General features: G+C 41.1%; 1 protein-coding gene across 1 annotated transcript in view; it reads right to left on the reverse strand.

Moving 5' to 3' along the window:
• LOC139735869 (rotatin-like) overlaps positions 1 to 14210 on the reverse strand; it is a 96755-nt gene that overhangs the window by 37682 nt on the left and 44863 nt on the right. The window contains exons 15-26 of the mRNA XM_071646621.1: positions 13494 to 13610; positions 13048 to 13202; positions 12119 to 12284; positions 11139 to 11238; positions 10088 to 10300; positions 9150 to 9297; positions 7935 to 8141; positions 6976 to 7227; positions 5500 to 5829; positions 4366 to 4503; positions 3313 to 3388; positions 1953 to 2081 (exon numbers count right to left, since the gene is read on the reverse strand). Of these exons, the coding sequence (XP_071502722.1) occupies positions 1953 to 2081; positions 3313 to 3388; positions 4366 to 4503; positions 5500 to 5829; positions 6976 to 7227; positions 7935 to 8141; positions 9150 to 9297; positions 10088 to 10300; positions 11139 to 11238; positions 12119 to 12284; positions 13048 to 13202; positions 13494 to 13610 (2031 nt within the window). The remainder of the gene's footprint in view (positions 1 to 1952; positions 2082 to 3312; positions 3389 to 4365; positions 4504 to 5499; positions 5830 to 6975; positions 7228 to 7934; positions 8142 to 9149; positions 9298 to 10087; positions 10301 to 11138; positions 11239 to 12118; positions 12285 to 13047; positions 13203 to 13493; positions 13611 to 14210) is intronic.

Here is a 14210-nt window from a genome sequence, read left to right on the forward strand (position 1 = left end):
TTTAAAGGCTAATGTTTTGCAAAATGAATCTCAGGGCTACAGCATTGCTTTATACCCCAGTATAATTTGGTGATTGAAATGCTTATGAGCACATACGTGTGTGTGATGATTCGTTTGTTTTGGTTGTTTTCTCTCTCAATATATTTGACTCTGGCTGTACAGCATTAATTTAGAAAAAAACTAGATATATCGCTACGGCTACTGATATGCCTCCGCCATAATGCATGGTTCTCCTAATAGGTCTATAGTACAATGTCTTGACAATGTGTGATGACAGTTTCACACAATTGGCAAAATATTAAAATGACAGGTTTGCCACAAATGTGCTGAATGTTCACTTTCCTAGAACTAGGTTCAATTGGATGAATGATTAAAATGTCAGAGTGCAGGTATTTGGGGGAACTTATGATTTTTACTTGATTTTTGACCCTTTTATAAGTTTATGTATTGAGTAATTTTCAAGGTATTGTGAAAAAGTATAATTTCAGTATCAAATGGGAAAATAGCATTATCTAAACCTGGCCTTTGACCTTTGACCTCACAGTTCCAAAGAGAATCACTGTTAGGTTGAACATGCATAAATATGTAAGTTTCATGATGATACCTTGAGTTACTTTCGAGATATGGAGAAAAAAGTGCAATTTAGCACTTTCACTTGACCTTTTACCTTTTGACCTTTGACCTTTTGGCAAGAAACTTCCCCCAAAATATATATTGGGTAATACATGCCATACACCAAGTTTAAAAAAAAAACCTTCAGACATATTGCATTTTAAGGAAAGTAGTGATATTTTTAGGAGTTGACCTTGACCTTTGACCCCCTGACCTTTGACCCATGACCCCCAACTTCCCTAGATAATCACTGCCCATCGGTACAAGCATATATACTAAGTTCAATGAAGATACCTTGAACCATTTGCGAGATATGGAGAAAAACATGAAATTTCACATTTTTTTTTCACAAAATAACCTGTGACCTTTGACCTTTGACCCTGTGACCCTAAAATCCACACAAAGTATTATCCCCCAAGGATATACCCTCATACCAAGTTTGATGTAAAACCACCACACGGTTCTTGAGATATCGACAAAAACAAAACGGGACGGACGGACGTACAGACGTACGGACGTACGGACGTACGGACGGACGGACGACCCGAAAACATAATGCCTCCGGCCACTTCGTTGCGGAGGCATAAAAATGATCTATTTGTTCACAGCCTTTTTTTTTTTCATCGCATGAAATACAAAATGGACAGGGTACAGAATCTGGGCAGAGTTTTACCTACTAATGACACTCTTTATTAAAGACAGCTGTCTGCAATAAGTTACAATAAGAAAGGTAAGATGTTGAGTGACTTGCTGAGAACAAACGTGACAAGCACCACAAAGGCAGACCGCATATACCATACATACACAACTTTATTGCACGTTTTTGATTTGTGTGAATTTCATGAGTCGGGCTGTAATTGTGAAGGTCACAAAATGCAAATATATCAACTCTGATCGCCACATGAAAGTGATGTGGAAAGCATACATGTACGGGTATGATAGGCAGTACATGTTGTGTAGTAGGCCTATGTCTCAAAACTCCTGCTGTGTGAATGGATGCATGCACTTTTTCATGAAAATGAGTGGATGACACCGATTTCTGTGTCATTGCTTATACTCCACAGTCACAAATTTAGCTACTCACAACATTTTCAGGAAGTCACAATACATTATAACATTATATTCACTAAATACATGGCACAAACACTATTGTCTTTGGTCTGAACAAGGTCATTTATCACATAATACAGACCTTATTTGTTAAAGGGGCATCAGAACAATAAATTCTTAACCTTCTCACCCTTGCCAACTCAAAATACCACTGACATTATACAGACATGTTGCCACTAGAATGAAAGAGTTCATTGCTCCTGGAAGGTGGAGGTAGAGGGCATACATACCTTGTCCACGGCCCTGGCAGCCATCTCCCTGGTGAGATGGAGCAGGCAGAGAGTGGCACTCTTGGTCACCCCTTTGCCCATGTAGGACATCGCCGTGCCACCACGTCCAACATGGAAGGCAGACACAACCTGCGAATAAAGAGCACATTGCACAGACTGGGATTAAAAATGCAGCAGCATTTCACACGGGAGTAGAATAAATCAAAGGCATATCAGGGCAATTGCCCTGAAAGACAATTACCCCCCAGCTAAATACTGGTTAGTAATAAGGTTAGAGTAAAGATTAGGATTAGGGTTAGGTTTAAGGTTAGAGTTTTGGTTGGCATCATGATTAGGTTCAGGATTAGGATTAGGGTCTGGGGTTATTGTCAGGGGCTGACTGCCCTAGACCCATCAAAGGTTATCAAGGTATATTCCAAATACGTCAACAATTGTCTCAAGTTGTATATTCCTCTTTATAGAAGGAATCAACATTCTCGTACTGACCCCCTTTTGTCTTTCCTGTCCTAGAACTCGTAGTACAGCTTGGGATTGTACTTTTACTGAAATGGCAACAAAGGAATAGAACAAACTCCCCACTTTCATCAAATCTACAAGTTCAGTACACACTTGTAGAAAACATTGAAAACATATCCTTTTCCTTAGTTGTGTTAAAAAAAAATGATATACAGCCTATTTTATTTGTTTTTGTACAGCTATCATTTTTAAGTGCTATGATATAGTTGAACTATGTATAGCGTATCTAAATGCCTGGTAATGATGATGATAACAGTGATGATATTCATCACTTAGTACATAATATTCTCTGTTCTACGAATTTTAAGCTTTCCAAGGAACATAACCAAGGTTTTAAGTTCAGCAGCATTTAAAGTGAAATTAAATCAGAGGAAGTTATATCCACTTTTTGACACATTTTATTCTGACTTCTCAGAATTTCAGGCTTTAGTGAAATCCCAGACCAAGGTCAGCAGTATTTCACAGGGAATTGTGAATAATTCAAATGAAATTATAATGCTCCATTACAATGACGTCATTTCAGGTAATACATGTATGATTCCAGAATTTGACTGGCTCGTTGAGTGGCTGCCGACGGGATATCTAAAATAAGCAGCTTTGCAACCATCCAAACTGGTGTGACTCCATGCCAAGAAGAAATGATGTGTATCTATGTTGACCAAAATATAGTACGACAAATAATGCCCTGTCTATTGCTGTAATCTAACAGTTGACAATCCCCAATGAGTTACATTTTCCCCTCAATGCAACATTCAGAACATAATATCCTAGGAACAAATACATCTACCGTGGGGATGTCAAGTGTAATATTACACCTCTGAAAAGGCAATATCTGTATAATAACCTCTTGTAGTGATGTCAGCATCTGTTGACACAGAGTCAGACTGTCACCCTCAGCCCAGTCAAGACTCCAGCCAGGTCTGTGGATTATACAGTATTTTTGTGTTTATGTTGACAAGCAAACACAAATTATTTGATGAGAACTAATTATGATTGTCTGAAGAACAAAATGGTTTGCTTTCACTCAGCTGGCAAAGCTGCACTCTCACAGTACCTGGCACTTCAAAATAAACTTGAAACTCTTCTTTTTTTTTCTGAAATAATAGCATGTCATTTACAATTCATACATACAGCATGCAATTTTCTCAAAATAAACAATGAGTAGTCCATTCAATTAAATCTCATTCCTCAAAGTCTTAATTGTCAATTGATACAAAAAATCATGATGATGATGTATGATCAGATTGAAAATACTGTAAGTATTGGGTGCAAAATGAGCTAAATTGATCCAATGAATATAACCATTACATTCAACCTTAGACCACTCACAGCCACCCCTCTCAAAAATTACTGAGCACCGTGTGGGAATGTGACTGTGTGTTTCTCTGCCTGGGCCAAATCATTTTTGATATCATCCAACTGTAATAGAATACCTACTTGGATTTGTCAAAACCCAAGCAAAATTTGTGTGACATTATATGCTCTTTGTTTGATGGTTTAAATGGGTTTTTCCCATTTGCAACCTTGGAAATTAGATTCCTTTAACAAGGACTGGTATATTGTACAGGTAGAAAATTCAGACCTTCCCTCAGAATACTGAAACTGGAAACTTCTTTATGATGGAGGGGAAAAATACTATAGATATCAAGAGAATTTATTCAAACCCTCCCCCCCCCCAAAAAAAAAAAAAATAATAATAATAATAAAATTGAAGTGTTATTCTCGGTACAAAAGGGATGCGTATTCTTGAGTGACATAGGAATAGTTTTTCATTTCTTTTTTTTTTTAATTCTTAGGAGTATTACTGTAAGAGTTCATGCACAATGTTGGCAGACATTATTCTACAAGCATGCAAAACTTAGGGATATTTGCAAATGGGAAATACAACCTAACACACCTGGCAGTGACGTGGATGAGGCAGTGGAGAGTGGCTTCCAACGAGGGCAGGTCGTAGAAGTGAAGGGCGTCAGCCAGGTCAAGGCTACCCAGCAGAGCTTGGACCAGAGGCCCACCGAGGAAGGCCCCTCGCCGCCTCCTACAGACAGGCAGGCATCACAAAAAGATGGGGTTTTTTTTTTTTTTTTAAACATGGCCCCATTTTATGCAATCACAACAGGATTAGAATTAGTTATAAGCATGTCTTGTTTTGCTTAAGTTCACCGTCTGTGACGGGACAGTGTCAGCAAGTGAGGATACAGTCGAGACGTTTGGGGCAGAACAAAAGAAATAAACACCCCAGCTGAGATGGACATTAGCAAGTTTCAGATCTGTGATGCGAACGCTGAGATGATGCTTCCTCCTGGGTTGGCCAATGGAAACAGCTGTCATGCACATGTGCAGAACACCATTTTTGCCTAATTAGCGTCGACTTAGCGTTCGCGTCGCAGATCTACAGCTCGTTTTTATCAGCCAGTGAGGATACATATGGGACGTTTGGGGTACATACCGTACGAGCAAAGAAAATGAAAAGTTCAAACAAATTAGACAGGCTGATAGTGTTATAACTCATGTGTATTTTGCTGCAGGAATGCCAACTTGTTTTGCACTACAGCACTGCGGTATTCTGAGGGCTGAAATGGCATAGTTTTGGTTGAACGAACAGTATCTTTATCTTTCCTGCAATAGTCTGGTGTAGTAATAGAAATTAGGGGAAGAAAAGTAATGGCATCTCTGTGAGCAGATTCAGAAGAACAAAAAATCAATGAAGGATGTGCATCTCAAGGCAGATACTGTAAAAACAGAAATATTCACTGCATGAAACTTTCGTCATTTGGAGCTGACAGCCTTTTGGGTTTTTTTAAAGAATCTTTCTCAAATTGCCAACCACAAGAATATTATGAGTATACTGCAAGTACTGTGTTGTTTTGACAAAAACCTTCACACAAGGTGCATTTTACTTCTGCAAATCATGGCTCCTCGTGAAATTTGTGAAAGTTTCTGTATGAAATGTATGTATTTTCTGTATGTATTTCTGATCTGAAATCAATTGTATTACTGTATGTGTATGTGAAAAGACAGGTTTGCTACTCACCAGGCATCCCGGGAGAGAGGTAAGTTCTGGATAAATGCCGTCAGGAGCCGCAGGAGTTCCTTCCTGATTTGACCCTGGGTGCCGTCCTTCCCCCTCCCTCCTCCCCCACCACCACCTCCGCCCTCGGCCTGCCCCTCCCCAATCTGGCCGGTTGGCGGGTACTTCCGGAGCAGCTCCACCAGGGAGGAGTGGCCCTCGAAGCAGGTGGACCCCACCCACTCCATGAGGTCAGGGGTCACGAGGGGCGAGTGCAGCAGCTGGGTGAGCAGGGTCATGACCTGGGCAAGCAGCTGCTCATCCTCTGGGTTGGCAGGTACCACTTGCAGAAATCTACACAGGATGAATGCACATTGTGAAAGTATCATCAGAGTCTTAAGTCCACGGTCTCTGGGTAACATACATATGAATATACAAAAATATCCCTCTACCCTCCCTTCCCCATCTCATCCCCCTACCCCCCCCCCCCCCCCCAAAAAAAAAAAATGAAATAAATTGAATAGAAATAAAAGAAAAATACATCAGAAGACAAATAACAACAAAATATATAAAAATAAATGAAATCGAAATACTTCTGGCTGTGATGGCTTAAAATTACCCACTACATTTCCAATCCTGACAGAGTTCCTCTTACTAAATTCTGAAAAATATTCTATTATTATTGAAATGACAGGACAGTTAGTAAAGTCAACCTAATTTTTCCTGTGAATTCAGTGTCATTATCATTCGGTCAAGTGAGAAAAAAGAAGTATCTATTTATCTCAAAATAATATCTAATGATACATGATGCATGCATGGTGGTCCAGGGGAGAGGGATGCTGTAGCTATTGGCAACTGCAGCATAACAAGCCATTTTGAAAAAAAGGTTGTAATTAGTAGGCATTATATACCTCACTTCTAGAATCCTCTCATCTGATTGGTTAAAAGGGGAGTCATGAAAATAGCTGTGCCCTATTTTTGAGTTACTGTGACCGGGGCCCGGGCACAGTTAGTAAATAGGTTTTAGAGACAGTCGCGACCCCGTACACACAGATCGCTCATTATGTACGCACCAATGATACGACCGCCGCGCATTCGATCAGCGTGCTGTAAAAGAGACTAGCGGACTGGTTTGGAGACAGTCGCAACTCGCAACCCCGTGTGTACACATAGATGATCACACGCACCAATGATACGTACGACCGCCGCACTGTCGATCAGCATTGATTACAACTTACAAGTGCTGTAAAAGAGACTAGAATCTATATTTTCGGTATTTATATGTCTGAATATATGTCGGTATATAAAACAAATAATGACTGCTTGATATTCGGGGCACAGTTAAAATTATGTTGGCCCTCGGTGATGTGAAAACCATAACCATGCCCTCAGCTTCGCTTCGGGCATAGTTACGGTTTTCACATCACCTTGGGCCCATAATTCTAACTGTGCCCTCATAAGCAGTCATTATTTGTATATTATTGCATTGCTGCGTTTTACCTGTTTAGAGCTGCCTTCCAGTCAAAACTAAGCAAAGCCCTGGTCAGAGAGCCCAACCTCCCTGCATCCAGATCAGCCCTGCTCTGCTGCAGGCTCGTCCACTGGATCCCCAGGGAGAGGCCCCAGAGGGCCTGCCTCACAGTGAAGTGGGAAGTGGCGGCTAGGATGGTCCGCAGGGACCGGCCTAGGAAACTCGCCGGGCACGATGCGGCCAGCAGAGCCGTCTCCTGTGGGGTGAAGTCCAGATCAGGGCTGCACGCACGTGAAAAAATGACAGGGACTCAGAATGCCACCATTGTGAAGTTCTGCCGCAGGTTTCAGCAATTTGCCTTTATAAGCTCTTCTTCGGTAAGGGCACTGGTATAAGCTGCTGCCATCTTACTAAACCCACATGCACAATATGATTGTTTTACCCTCCTTGCTTAGTTGTTATTTGATACTCGCATGCAATGATCCTCACAACTCAACTCTGTTATGTATTATTGCAAAAGTATGGAGTTGCACAACTCACTGCAAGACTAATTCACACAGTCCCTACATGCTGAAATCAATCATGCAAACCAGGACAGCGAAAATATCATCAAGCATTATCTATTGTATGAGTTCATACACATTGATTTATGGTTTCCTCAGCACCACTAATGAAGATGTGTTCATGACTCGAGACAAATTTGTTTTATTTAGGTGTCTATTACCATGGAAAAGTGTGTCAGACTATCTCCTTTATCATATTACAAAAGTGTACGTGTACGTGTATGCATATGCATATGTATTTATGAGTATTTGAATTGTGTACACGTCTGTTTACCTATTCCATTTTCTGTTAAATACTTTGTTTATTTGTGTAATTTTGTAAGCACTTTAAGCCTCATGGGAAGAGCGTATCAAACATTCATTGCGTTGTATTGTATTGTATTCCATCTTTTTTTTCTTCAAATTGTGCATTTTAAATGGCTTACTTATACTCTGCTGCCAGGATCCTTTTCTCTTTGCACACCAAGACATAGTCCAGACCATTGGAACCGTTGGAGGAGCAGGCTCGGGCCCACTCTACCCTAAGTCTGGCCCAGGTCTCCGGCTGCCGCAGGGGATCTGGGGAGGGCCTCGGAGCCATGCTGTGGGGACGGACGGATGGTGTGATCCCACAGCGTAGAGGCAGCTGGAAGCTGTGGACGAAAGATGATGCCTCATGAAAGACATTGGCAATTCAAAACTGGCTAGGTGTTTTACAGAGAAGTCTGGAAGAACCATGTATACGGAAACGCAAAGAAATAATGGTCACACAAATATATAGGGTTATGACGAGTTACTGTAAAATGAGGAATGTTCATGTGCATCTGAATTTTGTGAAGTTTGCAAGAGCCAAGATTCGCAAAATTAGAATGCACATGAAAGTTCTTGTCTACACTATACGCATTGAATGTTAGAGGCAACTCGTGAAAATTTCATCCCGCGAAAAAGGCCGTCGGCTCCAATTTGCGAAAATTTCATGACGCGAAAATATTGTGTTTTACAGTAGTAGGGGTGAGCAGGGATGTGTGTGGTGTGCGTTGACCCTGCAGTGACACACACAGGTCAGGGGTTTAAAAGTTTGCCCCACACTAGACATAGGGGAGTTGTGCTCAGGGCTGGGAGGTGAAAGGACGTAAGGAGGGTGTGACCAAGTGTAAAGCATTGGTATATACAACTGTACCTTACTGCATGCATTTATAGACTGTAATCAAGCACAAAAGCAGGCAAATTCACAGGTTTCAAGTCACATTTTTGGCTTACATATTTTGTGCCAGATGCATTTTTTCTGCGTGTAAGAGGAAAATGACCTGTTGTTGTGGGTGATTATTGACATTGCTGATGCTCACAGATATTAACACAGAAAGGGTAAGAGGGATTCAGTTTGAAAGAACCAGGAAATTGCAAATCCAGTTGCGTTACTTAGGCACTAACCAATGAGTGGTCATTTGTGACAAGATTGCTGTTGTGAATATGCATCACAGACTTTAATCGGAACAATACAGTACACACCACAGAACAGTGAGCCAGAGTGTGTTCACAGTGAATAAAAAATTAGATAGTTTGAGATTGTCATAAACATCTAAAACTTCCAAAAACTATGAACGCAAGCGTCATCATACATCTGTACTGAGCATATCACATGAGAATGGCACCATACTTACTTTTGAACAATTGGCTTCGGTAGGCACATCTTTCGGGTTCCTTCCTGATCATTGATCGTCATGGTGATCGATTCGTCAAAGATGAGGAAGGTGAGGAGGAGAGCAGCATCTCGCCTGGCTTCCTCCTCGGAGCGACAGATCAGGGCCACTGGAGGAGGACAAAGGGAAGGAGGACAAGATGCGACTTTAACAGTTATTGCTTGTTGAAGAGGTGTAACATAACACTAGACATCCATGCGAGAGTTTTATTTTCCCGAAATGCACAGCTCTTTCATTTGGCATGGAGGAATAAACATTTCTTGGCTAATCTGCTAACAAATGGTATTAGAATGACAGCACTAGTTTTATCAAAATTAAAAATTAAGTTCATCCAATAAAGTAAGGTCAAGTGAATACACACATGAAGGATCAATCTTGTTTCATGTAATGAACATCAAAGTTTATCCAATGTCAAAATTTGCTTACGTATAGCTACACTGTAGGTCTATGTTGACGTTGAGATAGAATCCTTTGTGAATGCAGAAATAGATCTGCGGGGAAGTGTTTTGAATCACTAACTCTTTGTGTGCTACATTCACATGCCCAACTCAGTTAACGGCTTGCCAATTTCGCATATTGTGCTCAAATACACAACCGTTCAAAAACCAATTGACAAATTGCAATTCATGCCACAGTACATTGAAAGCGTCACAGCCATAGCGTTGTCATAAAATTTGCATCACAGCGAAGTTTGAAATTCTCTGTGCAACTCTGCTGTACTGCATTCGTAGTATTAAACGCTTCCACGAAAAGTCACATGGCTTTGAAAAACAATGTTTTCCAAAGGCAAATCTATGTGTTGAGGTCTAAGAATAAAGTGGCACAAAAAGGGGGGGGGGGGGAGTTTACAGTGGCATACAAAGGGTCAGAGGCCACAAGCTAACTTTCATATGGCTTACCTCTCAAGAGAGTGAGGTAGATCCCCGGCCTATGGGCCAGCTCCCTCCTGAGGGCTGAGCTGGATCGTACCAGGTGACCTAGGATGGAGAACACCGCTGGGATCATCTCCCTGGCCACGCCTGACTGGCCCGTCGGCATGACAACGGAGGAGAGTGTCTCCAGCATCATGTCCAGACCGCTGTGTGAGATGAAAATTTTGTGAAGTCTACCGTCTGCAAAGAAATGTGGAGGGAAATTGTGAAGGTGCTATACATTCATCAAGAAACAGCACTGCAGTAACGAAATCTGTGTGCAGGTAGTATTTCAGCTAGGACAGTTGCCAACTCAAATTTCCTATCATGCCACTATGGTGAGAAAAGCATTTCCACATTCAACACACATTTCTAGGCACACATGAAACACAACATTTGGATTTGATTTGATTTGATTTATTCATTCTCCATATGGCATCATTTACAATTTTTTTTCAACATAATCAAATTTGAGATTACACAAAGGGCTATGCATTGACTTCCCTTTAGGATCAAAATGTTGTTGCCCTAGAACACACATTTTCAGGCCTATCATGAAAGAAAACCATTTTGACACTTTGTATGTGTAGTCTCAAGATTCCTTTGGAGCAATCATAGCAAATTCTGAAGTTCCAAAGAGGGAAGTGAATTTCCAGTTACGAGAGGAGAAAATTGTGACCAGATAAGAAAGTAGAAATTAAGGCACAAAATTTTACAACTCTGCAAAGGAGGGAGGTGGAAAAAAAGTTTTTAATTGCATCATGATGGTGAAGAGAAATCTCTTTATCGCTTCTCTTCTTATCAAACATACAAGGGCATGCCAACCTTGCAGACAGCACTGTGTGTATTCTGAGGGCTAAAAAGGTATATTTCTTGTGGAAAAACAAAAATTTTACTTTTCCTGCTGAAGACATGTAGTACTGGTAATACACTCGGGGAAACAGTACTTTCCATAAAACCTGCAGTATTTTTGGAAAATAAAAACAGTACAAAATACTGAAAAAAGAAAATCATCCCAAAGTTGGCATTTCTGACACACCTTGCAAGATGATAGCCATCTGCTGCAGTGCTGACTTCTTCAGGTCTGACTCAGTGTCCTCCGAAGCAAAGATGTTGAACACCTGCAGGAACCCTTCCTCCTGAGTGGTGAAAGATACACCAACATCAGCATTTTGTTACTTAGAAACCTAATCTGAGGTTGCTGTCCATGTTCTCTCTCTCCTCTCAACAAAAAAGAACAGGTTTCTCTTACATGGTTTGTTTGTTGTTATGGATCAGTTCATGGAGTACCAACTGGAAAGCAGAATGCACATTTCTAAATTTGCTGTAAAACCAGAAATTGTCTTGTGCATAACACTTCCACAAATTTTGTGAAAAGCTAAGATTTGCAAAAGCGAAATGAATGCAAAAGATATCTTGTCTCCAGAAGACACTGAGTGCTGGTGGCAATTCTAAAAAAACTCATGCCGCAAAACAGGCCCATCGGCGCAAATTCGTGAAAGTTTCATGCCGCAAATGTTTCTGGTTTTACAGTATCCAGAATGACACACCTACATACATATGTGGTGCCAGTAATTAGTGTTTCTAAATTACAATCAAACATCAATTCCACACAAGTCTCCTGGTATTATGGTTTTATTCTAATGTATTTAAAAAAAAGATATAATGAAATATCTCTGGAGCAATGAAGATGCAAATGATTGCATTACACATGCAGGATCACCTATGCAACTACCACAAACTGTACCCCACTCAATGACTGCCCCTGCCCCCCCCCCCCCACATAGTTATTCTGACTCATAAAAAATGATCTCATATTTCTCACTCATGAGTGAAAATTAACCCGTTGAGGACAGGCTGATTTTGTTACAACACGTTTTTCCCAAAGACACTTGCCCAAGTATAATTGGGACTCATCCTCAACGGGTCAAAGCTAATTAATGTATATCACAGCATTTCTGCATGGAGGAGGAAATCACTGCAGACACATCATTCTCATGGTTCCATGCTAGCCCTGACCTGGAATACCGACGTCCCTCCATCGTCATCCAGGCTGCTCGCGGAGGAGAAGATGAAGAGGTCTGCCACGCCCATGGGAGGGGGACTGAGGGGAGGCTGCTTGAGGTGGGCCTCCGGTTCCTGCAGCAGGTGCCACATGAGGGTGGTGGAGGCCTCCGTGCGCACCCTGTGAGGAGAAGAGGATTGTTATCACTGTCTTGCAACATCACTGCTCCACATTGGCTTACAAAAGGAAGTACATGTGTAGGTAACACAGCAATTTTAGATCTAAATCATTGACGTTTTCCACATTGGATCCAGCGTGTCCTGCTTGGATGCTTTGGAAGTTTGAGAAATTTTGAGCAGAAATGCTCATCCTACTTTTCTGCAAAGAATCTCAGTCAAGACAACACATTTCCAGCACTATGTCATTTGACAACTTATATCAAAAGGAGAATGACCCTTGGCAACAAAAGAAGTCCAAATATTTCTTTATACATTTAGACCTTCAGTTTGATTTGGTTTTGTTTTTTCCATGCCATGGTAGATCCTTCCAAGTATGCGACAGCAGCTAAAAAAATTTCCGAGCATCAAACAGACTGCCATTTATTTACATTCCTCAGAGACCTCTGAATCTGGGGAAAAGATCCTTAAAATCTACATACTTTTGGCCTTTTGGGGCCCCATACTTTAACTCCCTTGGCGGAGGGTTAGGGCAGTCTGTACCACCTTAAAAGCTCTGTATTCTCTGCCCCAATGCTTCCCTTTTATGACATTCCTCATCTAGCCATGAAGGTATTAAAGAAGGTAAAGATGCAGAAATTTTACAAATGACAAGACACACACACATACACACACTCAACATGTGACAAGAGTCCTTAGCTCAGGTGAGCTACCTAAGAATTACAAAGGAGCAAAACAAAAAATGATAGAGGAAATCATGTTATTACCTGAAATCTTTGCTGAAGAGAAGCCTTAGGGCCCCCTGGACCTGCTCTGATGAAGGCAGCTTAGCATAAGACTCAAATGCCCCTGGGCCAGGGGCCTTGTGGACCAAGTCGTTCACACATCGACCAACAGTTGGGTGACTAACACCAACTCTGGCCTGGGACATAAACATGTATAAAGCGGTCAGTGCATGTGATACACCATTCATGCATCATACAACATGCAAAGTGTTTATATTTGCATTGTCAGAATTAACATTATTTTCTGCTATTCAAACTGTCTTTGCTACTGTAATACCCATTAGCTTTCTGATTCAATGTTGCCAGTCTCAACACACTCTTTTATTTATGTACAATTTTATCTCAAATCCTTTTGCGACTTTTTTTTAGTCGGTTAGTGACATACAGCAATATATGACTCATCAATTGCAATGTTCATTCCAAGTTACCTGTAGCAGAGGCAGAACTGGTAGGAGGGCCTGAATAAGGTCTCCCCAGAGGCTTGGGTTCATCAGGAGTCTCCCTTGGAGAAGGCTTAGCAGGAGGGATTCACTCATCTCCTGCACCTGAAAAGTGATGGGGATAGGGGAGAGGAAAATTGAAAAGGAGGACGCTAATAAGCTGGTTCGGGGTTCCACTTCGCGCATGAGCAAAAAAAGTCATTTGCATCATCACGGTATGTTGGTTTTTTAAATTCAACTAAGTAGCAAGATAAGCATCTGTGATGCAATGATTATTCAAGTAATCCTTATAAACGGTGCTTGCCAGCACATCAGAAACTTGACAGCAAAAGTGGTATTTGGCAATATTGATTGACAAAGATTGTTAATGAATAATGGTCTATGCAAAAATAGTGAGATGGATGCTTTCCCAAGTGCTGACCATGCACACCATGCTTGGTCACCCGATATGGTCATCTAGTCTATGCAAGTCCATCATTTGAGTATGATTTATGAATTCCATGAATGGTTATGTCAGGCTAGCTTATGCATTGTCGCTTTGAAAACAAGTGAAGTGTCCCACCAAGGGAGATCAAAAGCATGATCATCTGTACCCACATGGGCATGGGCTAACTCTGCACTGGCTTATTCCTCAAGGCAGCTAAAGCAGGTTTGTTTGTCTGTTTGTTTGTATCTTTTTTTTTTAAAGATTATAGGTCACAGAAA

Source organism: Diadema antillarum, unplaced genomic scaffold, assembly GCF_040938485.1.
Source record: "Diadema antillarum isolate AM-2024a unplaced genomic scaffold, OU_Dant_1.0 scf00000028, whole genome shotgun sequence".
NCBI lineage: Eukaryota > Metazoa > Echinodermata > Echinoidea > Diadematoida > Diadematidae > Diadema > Diadema antillarum.